Raw genomic sequence first — 18,093 nt, forward strand, 5'->3', positions numbered from 1 at the left:
GGGATAAAAAAACTTGAATTTGCAGTTGGTTGATCATTAAAGATTAAAAAAAATGAAGATAAAATTATGTATATAAATATACCTATTTTAAAATTAAATTACACTTGTCAGTCAAATAATAATAAATACTAAATCTAACACAATACTTCAGATTTTATATTGCATATTTATAATAGAATAGAAAGGGGAACTCTATAAGAATAATACTTAATTTTACCTAAACATTATAAAACCACAAAATCACAAATTTTAACCTTCACTAATTTAATAATTTAACTGAACAGACTTGTATGTATAATAATATCATAAAAAAATATCTCAATTTTTTATTTGAAATTTTTTTAATTCAATCTTTCTATTATTTGTGTTGTTCATGTTTTACAAGAAATCCTTAACTTTGGTTCAAATTTTTTACCACAAAATACACAATCAAATTAAATTAAATATAAAAAACCAAACATAACAACAATTTTAAATAAATTTTCTTATTATACAAAATTATAAAAATACTTGATATATTTAAAAACATTGATTGTTAACCCACCTCACAAAATGAAGAAACACAAGCATATAACTTCATGTATATTTTCTAACTACAAACCAAATAAATTGATTATATGAAACTCTTTAATACCTCTTTAACTTAAATAAAAATAAATGGCAAGAAATTACTTTAGAACCAATCAGACAATATATTTAGATTTTTGTCAAATATATCAAACAGATTATTGCAAAAATAAAGCATTCAACACAACTACATTCTGCCTCACAGATTTCGCAAAAACAAAACACACCAATTCTAACGCACATTTTCGGCGATTCCTGCAGTTTTTTTTCCCATGAAACTAGAAATACCTAATTATCATTTTCCCCATCTTCTATAGCCAGTAGCTTCTCCTTCTCTTGTTGTACTACAAAAATAATACATAAATATAATGAAAGATCAAATAATGAAGAAGAAAGCAAAATCAGATAAGGAATTCTCCATGAGGAGCAACCATTTAGAAACACATTTTATTTATGTTTCAGTATCTCTACACATCAATAAATATCTGAATCTATCACTAAGAGCTTGTTTGATGAAAAATTAAGTGGTTGAATTATTATAATGTTCTTTCTGTATATAAAATTTAAATTTTATAAAAATAAAATAAAAGTATTTTCATATTATTGTGATAAGTGAATTTTTTTGTAAAAAACAACCTACATCAAACAAACTTTAGTAAAGGTTATTTGAATAACTTAAATAACCTACCATTCTCTATCATCTCTTTATCAATCAATTTATCAACCAATTTATCAACCAAAATACTAAAATACCCTTTATTTAAATTTTAAACGAATATTTTTCAATAAATATTAATACCCTTTTAAGTCTTTTTCACCAATAACTCAACTTTTCATAACCTCGTACCAAACAAGACTATTTAAATAACCCATATGGGTTATTTAATGAACCCAAATCCAAACAAGGTGTAAGTAAGTTTAGCATTTAAACATTTGAAATAAAAAGTGTTGCCAAATTGATTACAGAAAAGGAATTATTAGGCTTACAATTTCTACTCTCAGATTTCTCTACAGGGTATTTTTACCTGTCTTAACAACCATTATTGCAAACTGCTAAGTAATCACAATTTGGCTGAGCTCCAAATAGCAATTTTAACAAAACCTAGACAGTAGGAAATAAGAGCCATACTATTTGATTTTCATTCAAGAAAAATTGCAAACAATTCCTGAAATTGTATTGATAGACAAAAAGTATCTCAACTTATCTCTAATCATCTTAGAGTTAATAGGTATTAGATCTTTCAAACTCTCTGTGATACAACATATATTATTTGTTTTATGCTTCTCAAGTTTTTATACAATGAAAAAGCTCAATAGCACATAAAATTTGGCAGAAATATTCATATGTCCCATTTTACTTAGAAATGGTTCAAACTGGAATAAATCCAAGCCGGTTCTATCTCTGATCATCCTAGTGTTAATAGGTAACACTCCAAGTGGTTGTTTGTCTTCTCAAATAATACTCAGTTATGCATATCTAGAACATTTCTCTTCAAATTAAATTAGTTTCTTTATGTATTGCCCGTAAATTATGCTTTCCTTGTATTAGTTATCATCCAAATATATGAAGAAAATCATCCTGTCAACAAAATTGTCTTACATGATATCAAAACAATGTTATTCTAGACACTGTTCCATGAGAAAAATCGTATCTTTTTTAAATTAATGTTGAATAAGTTGCCTGTAAATTATGCTTTTCCTTGTATTAGTATATCATCCAAATATATGAAGAAAATCTTCTTCTCTACAAAATTTTCTACATGATATCAGAGAACAATGTTACTCTAGACAATATTCATGAGAAAATTCACATGAAAATTTTCCCTCCAAGCCAGATAACATTTTTTTTAGATTTATAATTTAGGATAATGATGTCATTTAATGGTTAGATGTAAATGGGAAAGGTAAATAGAGAAAAAGGAGGGTCCAATCTTGTTTAATTTTATGTAATCCACTCTGTTTATTATATATTTCATGTGCTAATGTTTATGGATTTTACACGTTTTAAAAACAGTTTATCTCAAAGAAATATTCATTTTCTTACTTACATTACATCTGCACTTTTAAAACATATAAAGTGGTCAAATACCAACACTGTCACATTTACCTCATAAACATATAAAGTGGTCAAATACCAAAACAATATAATTTTGTTAACACTTTCTTTCTCTAATTGCAAGACAAAAGGTAAAAAGCCACATACCTATAAGTTGGAGTATAGCTTTTTGTGTTCGTTTTTCAATCTGATCAATCTTTTTCTGTGCATCTCTTCGAAGGTCCCAGTTTGGTTTTTTTGGAGCAATATTCACAAAAGGATCCTGAAAATATCAACTATGTTCAGCATGAATCCAATTTAATAGATTGTTAGTTTATGCTATATATATATTTATAACGGTGCAATGTTCAATCACCTCCTTCTTCTCCACAACTACAGGCAATTCGACAACAGGGTCTTCAAATTTGGGTAGCGACGGTGGAGCAAGTTTACCCTCCTGAAGTTCTTTGTCGTGAGGAAGGTAATTACGAAATTTCATGTTGACAGAACTGCATACATTTGAAAACTACTGAGAGAATGTACAAGGGTCATATGAACCAACTGAAAAATGGAATCACACATGTTTCTCAGCAAAACTAGAGGGTACTATAAACTATTGTTTGCATCAGCATGTTGAACCAACAAGGAAAAATAAAGAGACACATGGAACAACCAGAAAATATAAGTGATTTAAACATGTATTATGATAGTTAAATAGATTCCATTAACAATGATAAACAATGACACAGATAAACAGAAACCATGTAGCAATTTGCAACTTTCTTGAGAATATTTGGAACAAGATATTTATCATGTCTTCACAAACAATACTTTTTCCACTTTTCCTTCAGCTTCATTTTTTTAGATCAGGGCCTTTTTTTTCCTAGAGAAGGCTAGCACAACATCCTCTTAGTTCAACACTCTTGTCAATTGAGGTTCATATTAACATTTATAGTTCTGGTTGGATATGACTCATATGTTTTTGATACAGCTACACCAAAAGCAATTAGACGCATAAATTGAGTTTTATATACATTCATCATCAAAATACCAATAGTCAAACTATTTTGACACTCGGTCAAAATAATTTTATTCAACAATTTCCCCCTTTTTGATAATGATGTTAAAACCTTTGCATAGATAACAAATTAAGCATTTATCATATAAATAAGAAATAAAACTTATTCATCCACCTTAGATAGAAACTTTTCGAAAACACCAATATTCAAAAACCATGTTTTAGAAAGCCAAAATCATAAACTAACGTAAGAGTAATTTAAGGAGGAGAGATTATTGACCTTCCCTTTTCACTCGAGGATCAATTAGATAGGTGAATCTTTCACAGCTCATCCCTTCACCAGTTAGCAGGTTTTGGAACGGAGGAAGACCGCGTCCACCACGACCACTTTCGCCAGTTTGACCTCCACGATCGCTTCCAGTACTTCGACCTCCGCGATCACTACCACTGCTTCGGCCTTCGCGATCACCACCGCTACGATCACCGCCTCTTTTAGTAGGTCTTGGATTTTCATCATTTGTTGGCCTTCTCTTAGATCTGGTGTCAGTTGCAATACTATCACTTCTTCTATATCTTACAACCACGCCTGAGTGATAGTATTCTGCTCTTTCTCAGCATCAGCTTTCGCATTCTCTTCAGCTTGAAATTTCCTTGCAATGGAGTTGGCATACTCCAGTCTTTTAGCATCCGTTCTTCTCATTCTGCCTTGAATTTCAACTAGCTGATTTTAAACTAATGCCATTGCTTCCATAACCTCTCTTTGATGATCAACATTGATCTGTCTTTCAAGGCTCATCATTTCAGATTGTTGACTGAAGAGTTTCTTTTCAAACCTTCCAAAATTCGTATTGGAGACTTCAACCTCGTACGTGTTTTTCTTCAATGTTAGATCCAACTCATTATGGGTTTTAACCCGATCAGCAAAATTCTTCTTGTCTTCCTTCTGGGCTTTCATAATTTTCATCATATTGGATTGCATAACTGCCATATTCTTCTGAAGCGTTGTTAACAAGGTTGACATCGACTTCATGAGCTTTGTTCCGTCAGCTGAAGATCCTTCATTAGATGAATTATTTTGCGAATCTTCTGCCATGGTCTGAATTGGACTGAAGTTGGTATGAACTTGTATGGACTGCTCAGGTTCATCCTCTTCTGATCCACCATCAGATTTATTTTGATCTTCTTCTTCCAACTCCTCCTCTGACCTGTTAATCCTTTCGAGCAAGTTCCCTAAATTTCGAGGATGGTAAAAATATTATCTTCTACAAAAATAATATTTTTATATTATTATTTGGACCCGTTTGAAAAACGACCTAACTTTCAAACGCTCATACCTTGGGTTTTCAACTCGAAAAATCGAAGGATTTTTCAACTGGAGCGGTCGAAAAATATCTTAAAATAACCATTAAAGAGCGTTCGAAACATCAATTTTCAAAAATATTTAGATTTCAGATGATCTGACACCTTCAGATTGACAGATTTAGAAAATCATGAATATTGAGTATAATATTTTTAGTGGGCAAAATGTAAAAAAAAAACATATATTTTTAGGTCTACAAAAATAATATTTTTCCATTATTATTAGGGCCCGTTAAGAAAACGACCTAACTTTCAAAGCTCATACCTTGGGTTTTAAGATATTTTCGACTTAATAAAGAGTCACTAAAACAGTTTTTTCAATAGGCCCTCTTACAAGTATCCTCAATTTATTTTGAGTTATGCTAGTTTCAAAAATAAAAAAAACGAAATCAGTTTGAATTCGAATTATTTGAAATTCGAACCGAATATCAAATTCGAATTCGGTTCGGTTTTCGAATTGGCTAAAAAAAATAAAAATTCGAATAAACCGAACCGAGGAACTCGAATAACCCGAAAACCGAACCGATTAACACCCCTAACTGAATACTCGCTGACTCAATATTTATTTATATTTCTCTTTTATATTCATTATTAATTTTCTCTCTCTTCTCACTACTTATATTTTCTCCCCTATCTTAAATGAGACGCATTCAATAAAAAAATCAATTATTATTATTAAAAAACACTTAATAACTTCTCTATTTATTATTAGAGGAGTGATAGAGTGAGGGAATTTGGTGAGGGAATGACGTGAGGGAATGACGTGTCAACACTTCATTGGTTGGAAAATGTAAAAGTGGGAGGAAAGAGAAAAAAAAAGAGAAATTATTTGATTTTTTCAGCGAATAAGATTATGCACGTCATTCCCTTACCAAATTCCCTCACCAAATTCCCTCACCTAATCATTTCTCTTATTTATTATAAGTATTCTTTTTTTAAATGATTGTACATGCCACTATAAACATTTTTATTATTTCTCTTTCTCAATAATTTATTTCATTTTTATAAATATATTTTTTTGTTGAATGTTGTTGATTGAGCTTTTGTAGTTGATTGACCTTTCTTTTATGTAGTTGATTAAGCTTCAATAGTTAATTGAGTTTCTAATAAATTTCCTAAAATAAACTGACATGAAAAGAAAAAGTCTTTTAAGTAGAGAAAAGAAAGAAAAACAACAATTAAGAGTTTAAAAAAGAGAATCAAATTCGTTGAGTAAAATTATTAATAATTTTATTTTTTTATTATTAATATATATATTATTAAATTAATAGATGATAGAATTAATTAATTGAATTAAAAAAATATTTTTTTTAATCTCTTGTATATAAATTTTAATTAACATAATTAATTATTATTTATTTTAATTTGAGTTATTTTTATTATTGAAAATAAATTTTAATTTTTTTAATAAATAAAAGAAAACAAATTATTGAGAGAGAGAAATAATTAAAATGAGTGTTTATAGTGTCATTTACAATAATTTTTAAAAAAAATATTTATAATAATAAAAATTAAAGAGATAAATTATTAAGTGTTTTTTAATATTAAAAATTAATTTTTTTTATTAAATGCGTCTTATTTAAGATAGAGAGAGAAAATGTAAGTAATAAAAAGAGAAAGAATATTATTAATAAGTATAAAAAAGAAAATTAAATAAATATTGAGTCGTCTAATCATCACTTCACGTAGTTTTGTGGCCCTATTCGCTACAAATTTTTCTCTACCCCTATCATTACTCTAAAAAGTTTGTTATATTTTATCGAGAAAGTCTCCGTATAGTCCTATAATTGATAATATAAAAAGAAGAAATTCTACAATTTTATTTTTTTCCTATTTGTTAGAACTGGTCGATTAGTTCATCTAAAAGAAAAAAAATCTATATTTTAATTATATTATATTAAAATAATAAAAAATCTATTATATATTTTAAAAATATAAGTACATATATTTAAAATATATAATAATATAAAAAATTATATTCCACCTTAATCATATAAAAATTAATAAATTTTAAGAATAAAAAATACTTTAATTATATTAACTTCTAATCTATATTCAACATTAATCATACAAAAATTAATAAATTTTAAGAATAAAAAATAATTTTAATTATATTAACTTATATATATATATATATAATAACATTTTTAAAATATTTGGATTGCTTGTGTTGAGAGTTGTGGTTAATTTGGATATACATGTGAGAATAAATGGATATTTGGGTCATATTGGTTGACCCAACTATAAACCTAAAATGGTTAAAAATAAAATTAAAAATGATATATGTATGTCAAAACAAGTACAACAACTAGAGTAATAAGATTTTATATTTTTAATTCATCATCAAATTTGATTACGGAACATTCAACTTTTTAACTCACTAATATATATATATATATAATATAATGCTTAATTTTTGAAGTGTCTGAATTGATTGTTGAGAGTTAGGGTTAATTTGGATGCTCATGTGAGATTAAATGGATACTCATGTCTAATTGTGGGTATCTTGCTCATAAACTTAAAACGGTAAAAAATTAAAATTAAAAATATTATTACCGTAAAAAAAATCATTTTTTTATATAATTACTAGTTTTTTATATAATTTCTTGTACAAATGCACATAATATATATGCTAGTGAAGATGTCACAATTTTATGTTTGTAACACATGTCAAAGGAGTATGTGTGACTATTAAAATGTAATTTTTTTTATTTAAAATAAAAAATAAAATCACTTTGCTATCTCAATTAAAAATAATTTTTGATAATAATAATAATAAATTTAAAAATCTATAATAAGAAGAATGCTTTAACAAAAATATTTTTCTTTAATAATTAAATATAATTAATCTTATTATATTGTTATAAACTGATTTTAATAATTAAATATAATTAATCCTATTATATTGTTATAAACTGATTTATAATTTTTAGTAACTAAACTTATTAATAGGATAAGTACATTTTTAATTATTTCTTTAACTAGACTATTAAGTGAATAATATTTTTTTAAAATAAAAAATATTATAATTTTTTAAATATATAATTATAAATAAAAATTATCTTCAAAACCCTCTAATTGTTTTCCGCCGCATTATAAATACGCTTATAAACTCAAAACCCTAGTTTTCTTACCGCACTATAAATACGCTTATAAAACTCTCCCAGCAACCTGCACTTTTCTCTCCAAACCCTAATTTGTTTTCTCACTGCCCCACTTTTCTTTGTGCGCCCCCGCAAAACCCTAATTTGTTTTCTCACTGCCCCACTTTTCTTTGTGCGCCCCCGCAAAAACCCTAATTGTTTTTCTTGCAGCCCGCACTTCCCTAATTGTTTTTTTTGCAGCCCGCACTTCCCTAATTGTTTTTTTTGCAGCCCGCACTTCCCTAATTGTTTTCTCGCAGATGCCCGCTCACAATTGTTTTCTCGCTTTTCTCGCCCGCACTTGCACTTTTCTTGCAATCTTCTTCAAATCTCTATTTATTCACTTTATTTTCACTTCTTTATCTTTATAAGTATAGTTTATTGATTTTTGCAATTGTTATTGGCCCTTTTTTTTTGAAATACTCACTCTTTTTATTTGATATATTTGACATATCCGATTGCAAACTCTCTCAGATAAGTTCATATTTTTCCTTGATGAATCTAAGCTATCAGTTTTATATACCTTATCTATACTCTAATCTATTAGATTTGAAATCAAATTATTTATTTAATAAAGTTAATATCTTATCTTACTCTACTCTTATAAATCTCTTAGATCTGAAGTAAAATTATTTATTTAATAAATTTTGTTTATAGTTAATTTTACTTATTTATTATTTGATTTATCAATGAAGTTTATCAAAATAAGATCTAACTAACTCATTCTTCCAAATCTTTAACCACATAGTTATTTCGCTCATCAATCTTCTTTCTTACTAACCCATTCATTCATTCACTACATACTTCCATTAGGACTTTTGATACACACTCTCCCTCACAAACACACTTTTCGAAAAACTGAATTCCACTTTTAAGTACATGAAAATAAATGAAAGAATGTTCATTCAATAAAAAAACAGATTGAAGGATGTTGGAATGTATCTTTGTAGAGGGTTAAGTAAATTGAAGGTTTAATGGTGCATTTCATATAGTACCATGTAACCTCCAACTTTCATCTTTCTCGTCAGAAATATATTTCATCGTTCGTCAAGCAGTTTTTCTTTCGCATAAACATTCTTTCATAATTTTTCTACGTCTTTATAGCGGAGTTCATATCTTAAAGAGAAAAATGCATAGTGATCGTTCCAAAAAGCTTGATTCAATTATGTGGAATTATGTGTTGTGGGATTGCTTGGCCAAACCCAAACTGGAATTGAGTATCTCCCAACAAACCTCAGTTCAACTGGTTCACCACTTGAACTGAGGCTCGTTGGGAGATAGTCCATTCCCGTCTGGGTTTGGCCATGCAATCCCACACCACATAATTCCATTCTAATTTAAAAAAATGAATATGATTATTGATATATATTTGTACTATTTGATAAATGACAATATGTATAATTTTTATTCTTAAACTTAACTATCCTTTTTTTTATAGGATGTGGACTAGTCATTTGTGATTGATATGTGGCTTTGACGATGACACCTTGGTATGATAATACTGAGGCGCTATTTGAACAAGCCCATTCAGGCTTAAGCTCTGTAACATGTCGCATATACTCTTTAGTTGTCAGAATTAGCTCATGGTAGATCACTCATTTTGGAAGAAACTGTGATATACCCGAGCTGATAGCTAGGATGAATATAAACGGTTTACGGATGTTTAACGGTCTTATAAGTTTCATTCTTTTGTAGATTAGGTAAGAAATCAGTTGTGGTTATACACTTGTTTATTGCTTCAAAATCGCCAGTATCATCATATTGTTGGATGTAAATTAATTTCTCAGCATCGCACTTGATATAAGTAGCTTCAAATAAGGACCAAATTGAGTAACATCCACCCACCGTTACTAAACCAAACAAAATGTCAGTTTTGAGTGTCCTCTCATCATCAACCTCATCCACCATTAATACTACTACACTATAACTTGCAAGAACAATCATATATTTCAGCATTGTTTTTTCAAACTATAATAGAATACCCAACCTCATGTCTGAGTTTAGCACCCATTTCTTGAGAAACTCTGGCAGCAACACTCATTGCAGCAACACGACGTGGATGAGTACAACTAATATTTCTACACTTTGTGAAGGTATTGATGTATTTGTATCATTTTTCCTGACCTTGTTTCTTCTACAATAATAAGAAACACATTATTAATGTCAAGCTGATAGGGATGCAATGAATTTGCTATTGTAAGTGCCAAAGAATCCTTACAGTAACTAGTTTATCCACGGGAGAAAAACGAGCATGATAGTCAACTCCTTACTTTTGATTATACATTTTGCTACTAACCCGACCTTATATCGATCAACATTTCTTTCTGTATTATACTTCAACTTGTATACCCATCTCAACCCAATTGTTTTCTTCTATGGTGGTAGTTCTGTCATAGTATATGTATTGTTTTGCTCTAAAGCCATGCCAGTTGGCATCAGTGAGTGCCTGATTATAAGAAATGCTGGTTCTTGAATATTTGAAATGTTAGACAAGAAAATCACATAGGAAGCATCTAAGCGTGATGATTGACGAAAAGGAAATGATGGTGGTATGTGAAGAAGTGAGTCTGTTTGACAAGTGAAGGAGATGGTGCGATACTGAAATTATTTTTTGTCAGTCTTTCTTCAAAGCTGGTTTAGTTGTAACTCTCGTTTTGGGTTTATTTCAGGTTCAAAAGTTTTAGGTTGTATGGGCTCAAAAGGTTGATGAATTGATTCAAAGGTTATAATTGGCTCAATTGAAGATTGCAATGGACTGTCAGAGTTTGGTATTGACACATATTCATACATGGTTTGAAATGATTCAGGTATAAGTGAAGGGATTGGGTCTATGGGGACTTGAATCATATTCTTGATAGGGAAAGACTTCATGAAATATCACCAATCTATTAATGGGAAACTTTTTTATATCCAAATTGTATATGTTGTATGCCTTTTGTCCCATGTTTGTATCCATTAAATATACATCTTATAGGCTCTTGTATCAAACTTGTCCTTTTGAGGGAAGGTATTTGAAAGCATAACATAGACAAACCGAATGTTTTTACGAATGAATAATCTGGCTCATGGTTATGGATTAGTTGGTATGGAGTTTTCTTGGATAAAATAAATGTAGGTAATCTGTTTATGAGATATGTGGCTTGCATAACTGAGAATTGCTAGAAGTTTTTTTTTGATAGATGTGTTTATGCTTGCTTTCAACTACACATTTTGTTGTGGTGTGTATGAGCAAGTTCTTTGATGTGTAATATTCCATGTGAATCAAGAATAGATTAATACAGTTGGCACATTATCAGATCTCATGACCTTAACCTTGGTTTCAAATTGAGTTTGTATATATATAAGGAATTTCCTTAGGACAAAATAGGTTTCGCTTTTATGAGTTAGCATATATGTCCAGGTACATTTGTTGCAATCATCCAATAGTCATCATGTATGGTGTGTTTAGGATTGAATGCTATTTGTAAGGTCCCTAAATGTCGATGTGAATGAGTTCAAATGGTTTTTATTGTTTTTGTATCGCTTATTGGAAAAAGAAACTCTATGTTGCTTGGCCTTCATAACATCTTCCTTGACTCTAGAATTGAAGATGAAAAAGCAGAATAACTTGGATTTTGTTTTGAAAACTATCCATCCCATTTCTTTTACATTGGTTTTTCTTTTTGCTACAAAACATAGGATTTGATTAGACTGTGAGAGCTTGATTTGATTTATGGGGTAAAAGTGTGCATGTTAATGAAACATTTAAATTCTGTTTGCATAGCATTTTCCCTTTCCCATATGTTCTCTCCAATTTTTGTAAGTTTTATCAATTTTAAGCATTTCATGGATTTGTAGAAGTTTGAAGTTTTTTAGTCGTCACTAACATAACAGTACATCTTAATTTGCACACATTTAGGGGTCATACAGATGAGAAGAATTTTGCTGGTCTCTCTATCAATGAAGAATATTAGGTGGCTTATGGGAGTGAAACAAATGAAGCATTTGTCTATCACAAGGTTAGATCAAATTTCCTATGGATGATTGATTTAAAATCAGTCTGTTTCATTCAATTTACAGGCCATCTCAAGACCAGGAGAGTATAATGCAGGATGATATTTCATAAATGCCACTTGCTGGAAAAGTCTCATCCTGACTTGAAATTCAAAAGAATAAAAGTACTGCTAAAGTTATGATTGGAGATCAAAATGTTGATATCATGTTTATTTTACCTGAAATTCCCAAAAAAAAATAAAATTGGAGACTTTTTTTAACCTTTTAAATCAGGTTGCAGGGGTGTGTTTGTCCTTTTAAGAGTTAAACTTATTTGTTGGAATTATCTTATTTAATAAGTTCGATTCTTACTAAAAACGTTCTGATTTAAAATAGTTACATTGTGGAGGTTATATTAGCCATCTGAGGGTCACAAAATGAAAGCAAATGTATAAATTATTTCCTTTTTGTAATTGAGTTCTGAATTGAGTTATGTTCCAAAATCATAATCATTAACATTATAAATTAATGTTTATTTAAATAAAATACAAGTAAAAGAAAAATGTACTATTGAATGTTTTATTAGATGTAGTTCTTGGTTGAAATAAGGGTATTTTCATCATCTTTTGTTAGATAACAAAGTTGTGACATATACTGATTTGGGCTTTTTGAGTTTTAGTTTATGTTTGAAAAAAAAAGTCAGTTGATTCTAATGTGGTTTAGAGCTGAAAAGGGGTATTTTATTTTTGATTTGTATTAGGGATAAAAAAAACTAGAATTTGGCAGTTGGTTGATCATTAAAGATTAAAAAAAATGAAGATAAAATTATGTATATAAATATACCTATTTTAAAATTAAATTACACTTGTCAGTCAAATAATAATAAATACTAAATCTAACACAATACTTCAGATTTTATATTGCATATTTATAATAGAATAGAAAGGGGAACTCTATAAGAATAATACTTAATTTTACCTAAACATTATAAAACCACAAAATCACAAATTTTAACCTTCACTAATTTAATAATTTAACTGAACAGACTTGTATGTATAATAATATCATAAAAAAATATCTCAATTTTTTATTTGAAATTTTTTTAATTCAATCTTTCTATTATTTGTGTTGTTCATGTTTTACAAGAAATCCTTAACTTTGGTTCAAATTTTTTACCACAAAATACACAATCAAATTAAATTAAATATAAAAAACCAAACATAACAACAATTTTAAATAAATTTTCTTATTATACAAAATTATAAAAATACTTGATATATTTAAAAACATTGATTGTTAACCCACCTCACAAAATGAAGAAACACAAGCATATAACTATTGTATATTTTCTAACTACAAACCAAATAAATTGATTATATGAAACTCTTTAATACCTCTTTAACTTAAATAAAAATAAATGGCAAGAAATTACTTTAGAACCAATCAGACAATATATTTAGAATTTTGTCAAATATATCAAACAGATTATTGCAAAAATAAAGCATTCAACACAACTACATTCTGCCTCACAGATTTCGCAAAAACAAAACACACCAATTCTAACGCACATTTTCGGCGATTCCTGCAGTTTTTTTTCCCATGAAACTAGAAATACCTAATTATCATTTTCCCCATCTTCTATAGCCAGTAGCTTCTCCTTCTCTTGTTGTACTACAAAAATAATACATAAATATAATGAAAGATCAAATAATGAAGAAGAAAGCAAAATCAGATAAGGAATTCTCCATGAGGAGCAACCATTTAGAAACACATTTTATTTATGTTTCAGTATCTCTACACATCAATAAATATCTGAATCTATCACTAAGAGCTTGTTTGATGAAAAATTAAGTGGTTGATAATGTTCTTTCTGTATATAAAATTTAAATTTTATAAAAATAAAATAAAGGTATTTTCATATTATTGTGATAAGTGAATTTTTTTTTGTAAAAAACAACCTACATCAAACAAACTTTAGTAAAGGTTATTTGAATATCTTAAATAACCTACCATTCTCTATCATCTCTTTATCAATCAATTTATCAACCAAAATACTAAAATACCCTTTATTTAAATTTTTAAACAAATATTTTTCAATAAATATTAATACCCTTTTAAGTCTTTTTCACCAATAACTCAACTTTTCATAACCTCGTACCAAACAAGACTATTTAAATAACCCATATGGGTTATTTAATGAACCCAAATCCAAACAAGGTGTAAGTAAGTTTAGCATTTAAACATTTGAAATAAAAAGTGTTGCCAAATTGATTACAGAAAAGGAATTATTAGGCTTACAATTTCTACTCTCAGATTTCTCTACAGGGTATTTTTACCTGTCTTAACAACCATTATTGCAAACTGCTAAGTAATCACAATTTGGCTGAGCTCCAAATAGCAATTTTAACAAAACCTAGACAGTAGGAAATAAGAGCCATACTATTTGATTTTCATTCAAGAAAAATTGCAAACAATTCCTGAAATTGTATTGATAGACAAAAAGTATCTCAACTTATCTCTAATCATCTTAGAGTTAATAGGTATTAGATCTTTCAAACTCTCTGTGATACAACATATATTATTTGTTTTATGCTTCTCAAGTTTTTATACAATTAAAAAGCTCAATAGCACATAAAATTTGGCAGAAATATTCATATGTCCCATTTTACTTAGAAATGGTTCAAACTGGAATAAATCCAAGCCGGTTCTATCTCTGATCATCCTAGTGTTAATAGGTAACACTCCAAGTGGTTATTTGTCTTCTCAAATAATACTCAGTTATGCATATCTAGAACATTGCTCTTCAAATTAAATTAGTTTCTTTATGTATTGCCCGTAAATTATGCTTTCCTTGTATTAGTTATCATCCAAATATATGAAGAAAATCATCCTGTCAACAAAATTGTCTTACATGATATCAAAACAATGTTATTCTAGACACTGTTCCATGAGAAAAATCGTATCTTTTTTAAATTAATGTTGAATAAGTTGCCTGTAAATTATGCTTTTCCTTGTATTAGTATATCATCCAAATATATGAAGAAAATCTTCTTCTCTACAAAATCTTTTTAATTTTATATAATCCACTCTGTTTATTATATATTTCATGTGCTATTGTTTATGTATTTTACACGTTTTAAAAACAGTTTATCTCTAAGGAATATTCATTTTCTTACATACATTTCATCTGCACTTTTAAAACATATAAAGTGGTCAAATACCAAAACAATATAATTTTGTTAACACTTTCTTTCTCTAATTGCGAGACAAAAGGTAAAGAGCCACATACCTATAAGTTGGAGTATAGCTTTTTGCGTTCGTTTTTCAATCTTATCAATCTTTTTCTGTGCATCTCTTCGAAGGTCCCAGTTTGGTTTTTTTGGAGCAATATTCACAAAAGGATCCTGAAAATATCAACTATGTTCAGCATGAATCCAATTTAATAGATTGTTAGTTTATGCTATATATATATATTTATAACGGTGCAATGTTCAATCACCTCCTTCTTCTCCACAACTACAGGCAATTCGACAACAGGGTCTTCAAATTTGGGTAGCAACGGTGGAGCAAGTTTACCCTCCTGAAGTTCTTTGTCGTGAGGAAGGTAATTACGAAACTTCATGTTGACAGAACTGCATATATTTGAAAACTACTGAGAGAATGTACAAGGGTCAAATGAACCAACTGAAAAATGGAATCACACGTGTTTCTCAGCAAAACTAGAGGGTATAAACTATTGTTTGCATCAGCATGTTGAACCAACAAGGAAAAATAAAGAGACACATGGAACAACCAGCAGATATAAGTGATTTGAACATGTATTATGATAGTTAAATAGATTCCAGTAACAATGATAAACAATGCCACAGATAAACAGAAACCATGTAGCAATTTGCAACTTTCTTGAGAATATTTGAAACAAGATATTTATCATGTCTTCATGAACAATACTTTTTTTTCCACTTTTCCTTCAGCTTCATTTTTTTAGACCAGGGCCTTTTTTCCTAGAGAAGGCTAGCACAACATCCTCTTAGTTCAACACTCTTGTCAATTGAGGTTCATATTAACATCTATAGTTCTTGTTGGATATGACTCATATACACATGTAATTAGGAATTATTATTTGTTGGTAGGTTATTTAGACCATTATTCCATAAAATATCTATAGAATAAGAGACTCTCCGAGGATGCAGGTATTATTATTGGTCGAACCTCTTTAAATCTTGTGTTCTTCCTAATCTCTATCGTTTTAGATTAGTGTTATTGTGCAATTTCACAACTTAGTTCTCTTCAAAGATTGTTAATTGAACATCAATAAAATGAGATCCCTTGACATTACACAAAAAGGAATCACTATAGAAGAGAACAATTTGGAACATAGATAGTATAGATCTTAAGGGTGTTCTTTCCTTGAGAAGTTATGGGTTAGCTAATGTAGGTCATTCTTAAAACCCTTAATAACAGAAACCCACCAAAGTAAGCAGGTCAGAATGCTAGCTGAGTAAATCAAGTAAAAGGAGAAGGCACTTACTCTTCTTCTTCTTCTTGTTCATGGTTGTTTGCATCAGTATCATCAGACCTATTTCCTTCTGGAGTGCTAAGAAGTTCCCGAGCAGCTCTCAACGCTTTAAGCCTCTCTTGACGAGCGGCTGATGCTTGCTCTACGGATTCTTCTTCACCACTCATCTTCTTCAAAGGATTAACTAGAACAAAGATTATGTCGCGGGCGACTCCAGACGAATTTCTGTCGTCCCCTTTCCTGAAGCTGCTTCAACGGATCTAGGGATTTCAGCTTTTCCTTAAACCCTTCACTCTGTTACTCTGTCTGTACTTCATAAAGAAAATTATCAAAATGACTATTAATAAATTTCTTTAAACTTGTAAGAAATCATATAAACCCTAAACCTATTATTATAGATCCCCTAAAATTAAAATTATTAATTTTTGTTTACTTATAAGTATTTTTTTTAATATAATATATAACTAAAATACTTTTTTCTTTTTTAAAAAATAAAATATTTTATTATTATTTATTAATATATTTTAAATTTTTTATAAAAAATGATTGTCCAAATAATTTTTAAATAAATTAAGCACAAATTATTTGGGCAACACTCTAATTATCCTAATCGATCACTTTTAACCTTAAATTAATTTTTTTTAAATAAATCGGCTTTTAAAAAGTCAGCAAGCAATGGCCTTTTCTGTCAAATTTTTTTTTTTTTTTTTTTTTTAACAACTTAAGTTTAAAATATTTATTAAATCGTTTATATATAATATTATATATATATATTCTTTTATCATTAATTTTTATATTTATATAATAATTAAATTTATTTTATATATATATATTATTTATTTTATATATATTTATATATTTATAAAACAAAGTTTAAAAATAATTTATATGTATTTTTAATAATTAATTATATATATATAATTATATATATATTTATATAAATCTTTTATATAATTATATATATATATAAATCTTTTATATAATTATATATATATATAAATTTATATAATTAATATAATATATATTTTAAAAATAATTTTAAAGTTAAAAATAATGGTAACTTTTCAACTCTTTAATTACTTTTAAACTTTAAATTATTTTTTAAAATATATATTATATATATATTATATATAAATAAATTAAAGATAATATATATAAATTATATATATATATATATTATATAGATAAAAATAAATAATATATATATATATTATTTATATATTATATAAAAGATTTATTAATTATATAAATTAATAATATATATATAATATTATATATAGCGATTTAATAATTATATATATAAATATAAAAAATAAGATTAAAGATAATATATAAAATAATAATATTTTAAGTTTAAACCGTTATATTAAAAAAAAAATAATAATAAAAATAAAATAAAATAAAATAAAATTGGTGACCTTTTAAAAAATTGAAGGAACAATTTGTTTCAAAAATTAATTTAAAGGTTTCAAAGTGAAAA

At 27.9% G+C, this 18,093-nt stretch overlaps 1 protein-coding gene across 2 annotated transcripts; it reads right to left on the minus strand.

The window, feature by feature from the left end:
• Positions 1-675: 675 nt before the first annotated feature.
• LOC124942157 (coiled-coil domain-containing protein 12-like) lies at positions 676-16,935 on the minus strand. Of its 2 annotated transcripts, none has more exons than XM_047482589.1 (4): positions 16,626-16,929; positions 2,979-3,111; positions 2,771-2,885; positions 676-911 (listed from the first exon to the last, which is right to left on the minus strand). In XM_047482589.1, exons 1-4 carry the CDS (start codon positions 16,778-16,780, stop codon positions 856-858), a joined length of 459 nt encoding a protein of 152 aa, XP_047338545.1. In that variant the 5' UTR covers positions 16,781-16,929; the 3' UTR covers positions 676-855. The 2 variants fall into 2 exon arrangements, with proteins under 2 accessions (XP_047338545.1, XP_047338546.1); XM_047482590.1 differs by lacking the exons at positions 676-911; positions 2,771-2,885; positions 2,979-3,111 and adding exons at positions 13,692-13,765; positions 15,384-15,498; positions 15,594-15,726 and having other exon boundaries at positions 16,626-16,935.
• Positions 16,936-18,093: the final 1,158 nt, after the last annotated feature.

This window comes from Impatiens glandulifera, chromosome 6 (genome assembly GCF_907164915.1).
Source record: "Impatiens glandulifera chromosome 6, dImpGla2.1, whole genome shotgun sequence".
NCBI classification, from domain to species: Eukaryota; Viridiplantae; Streptophyta; class Magnoliopsida; order Ericales; family Balsaminaceae; genus Impatiens; species Impatiens glandulifera.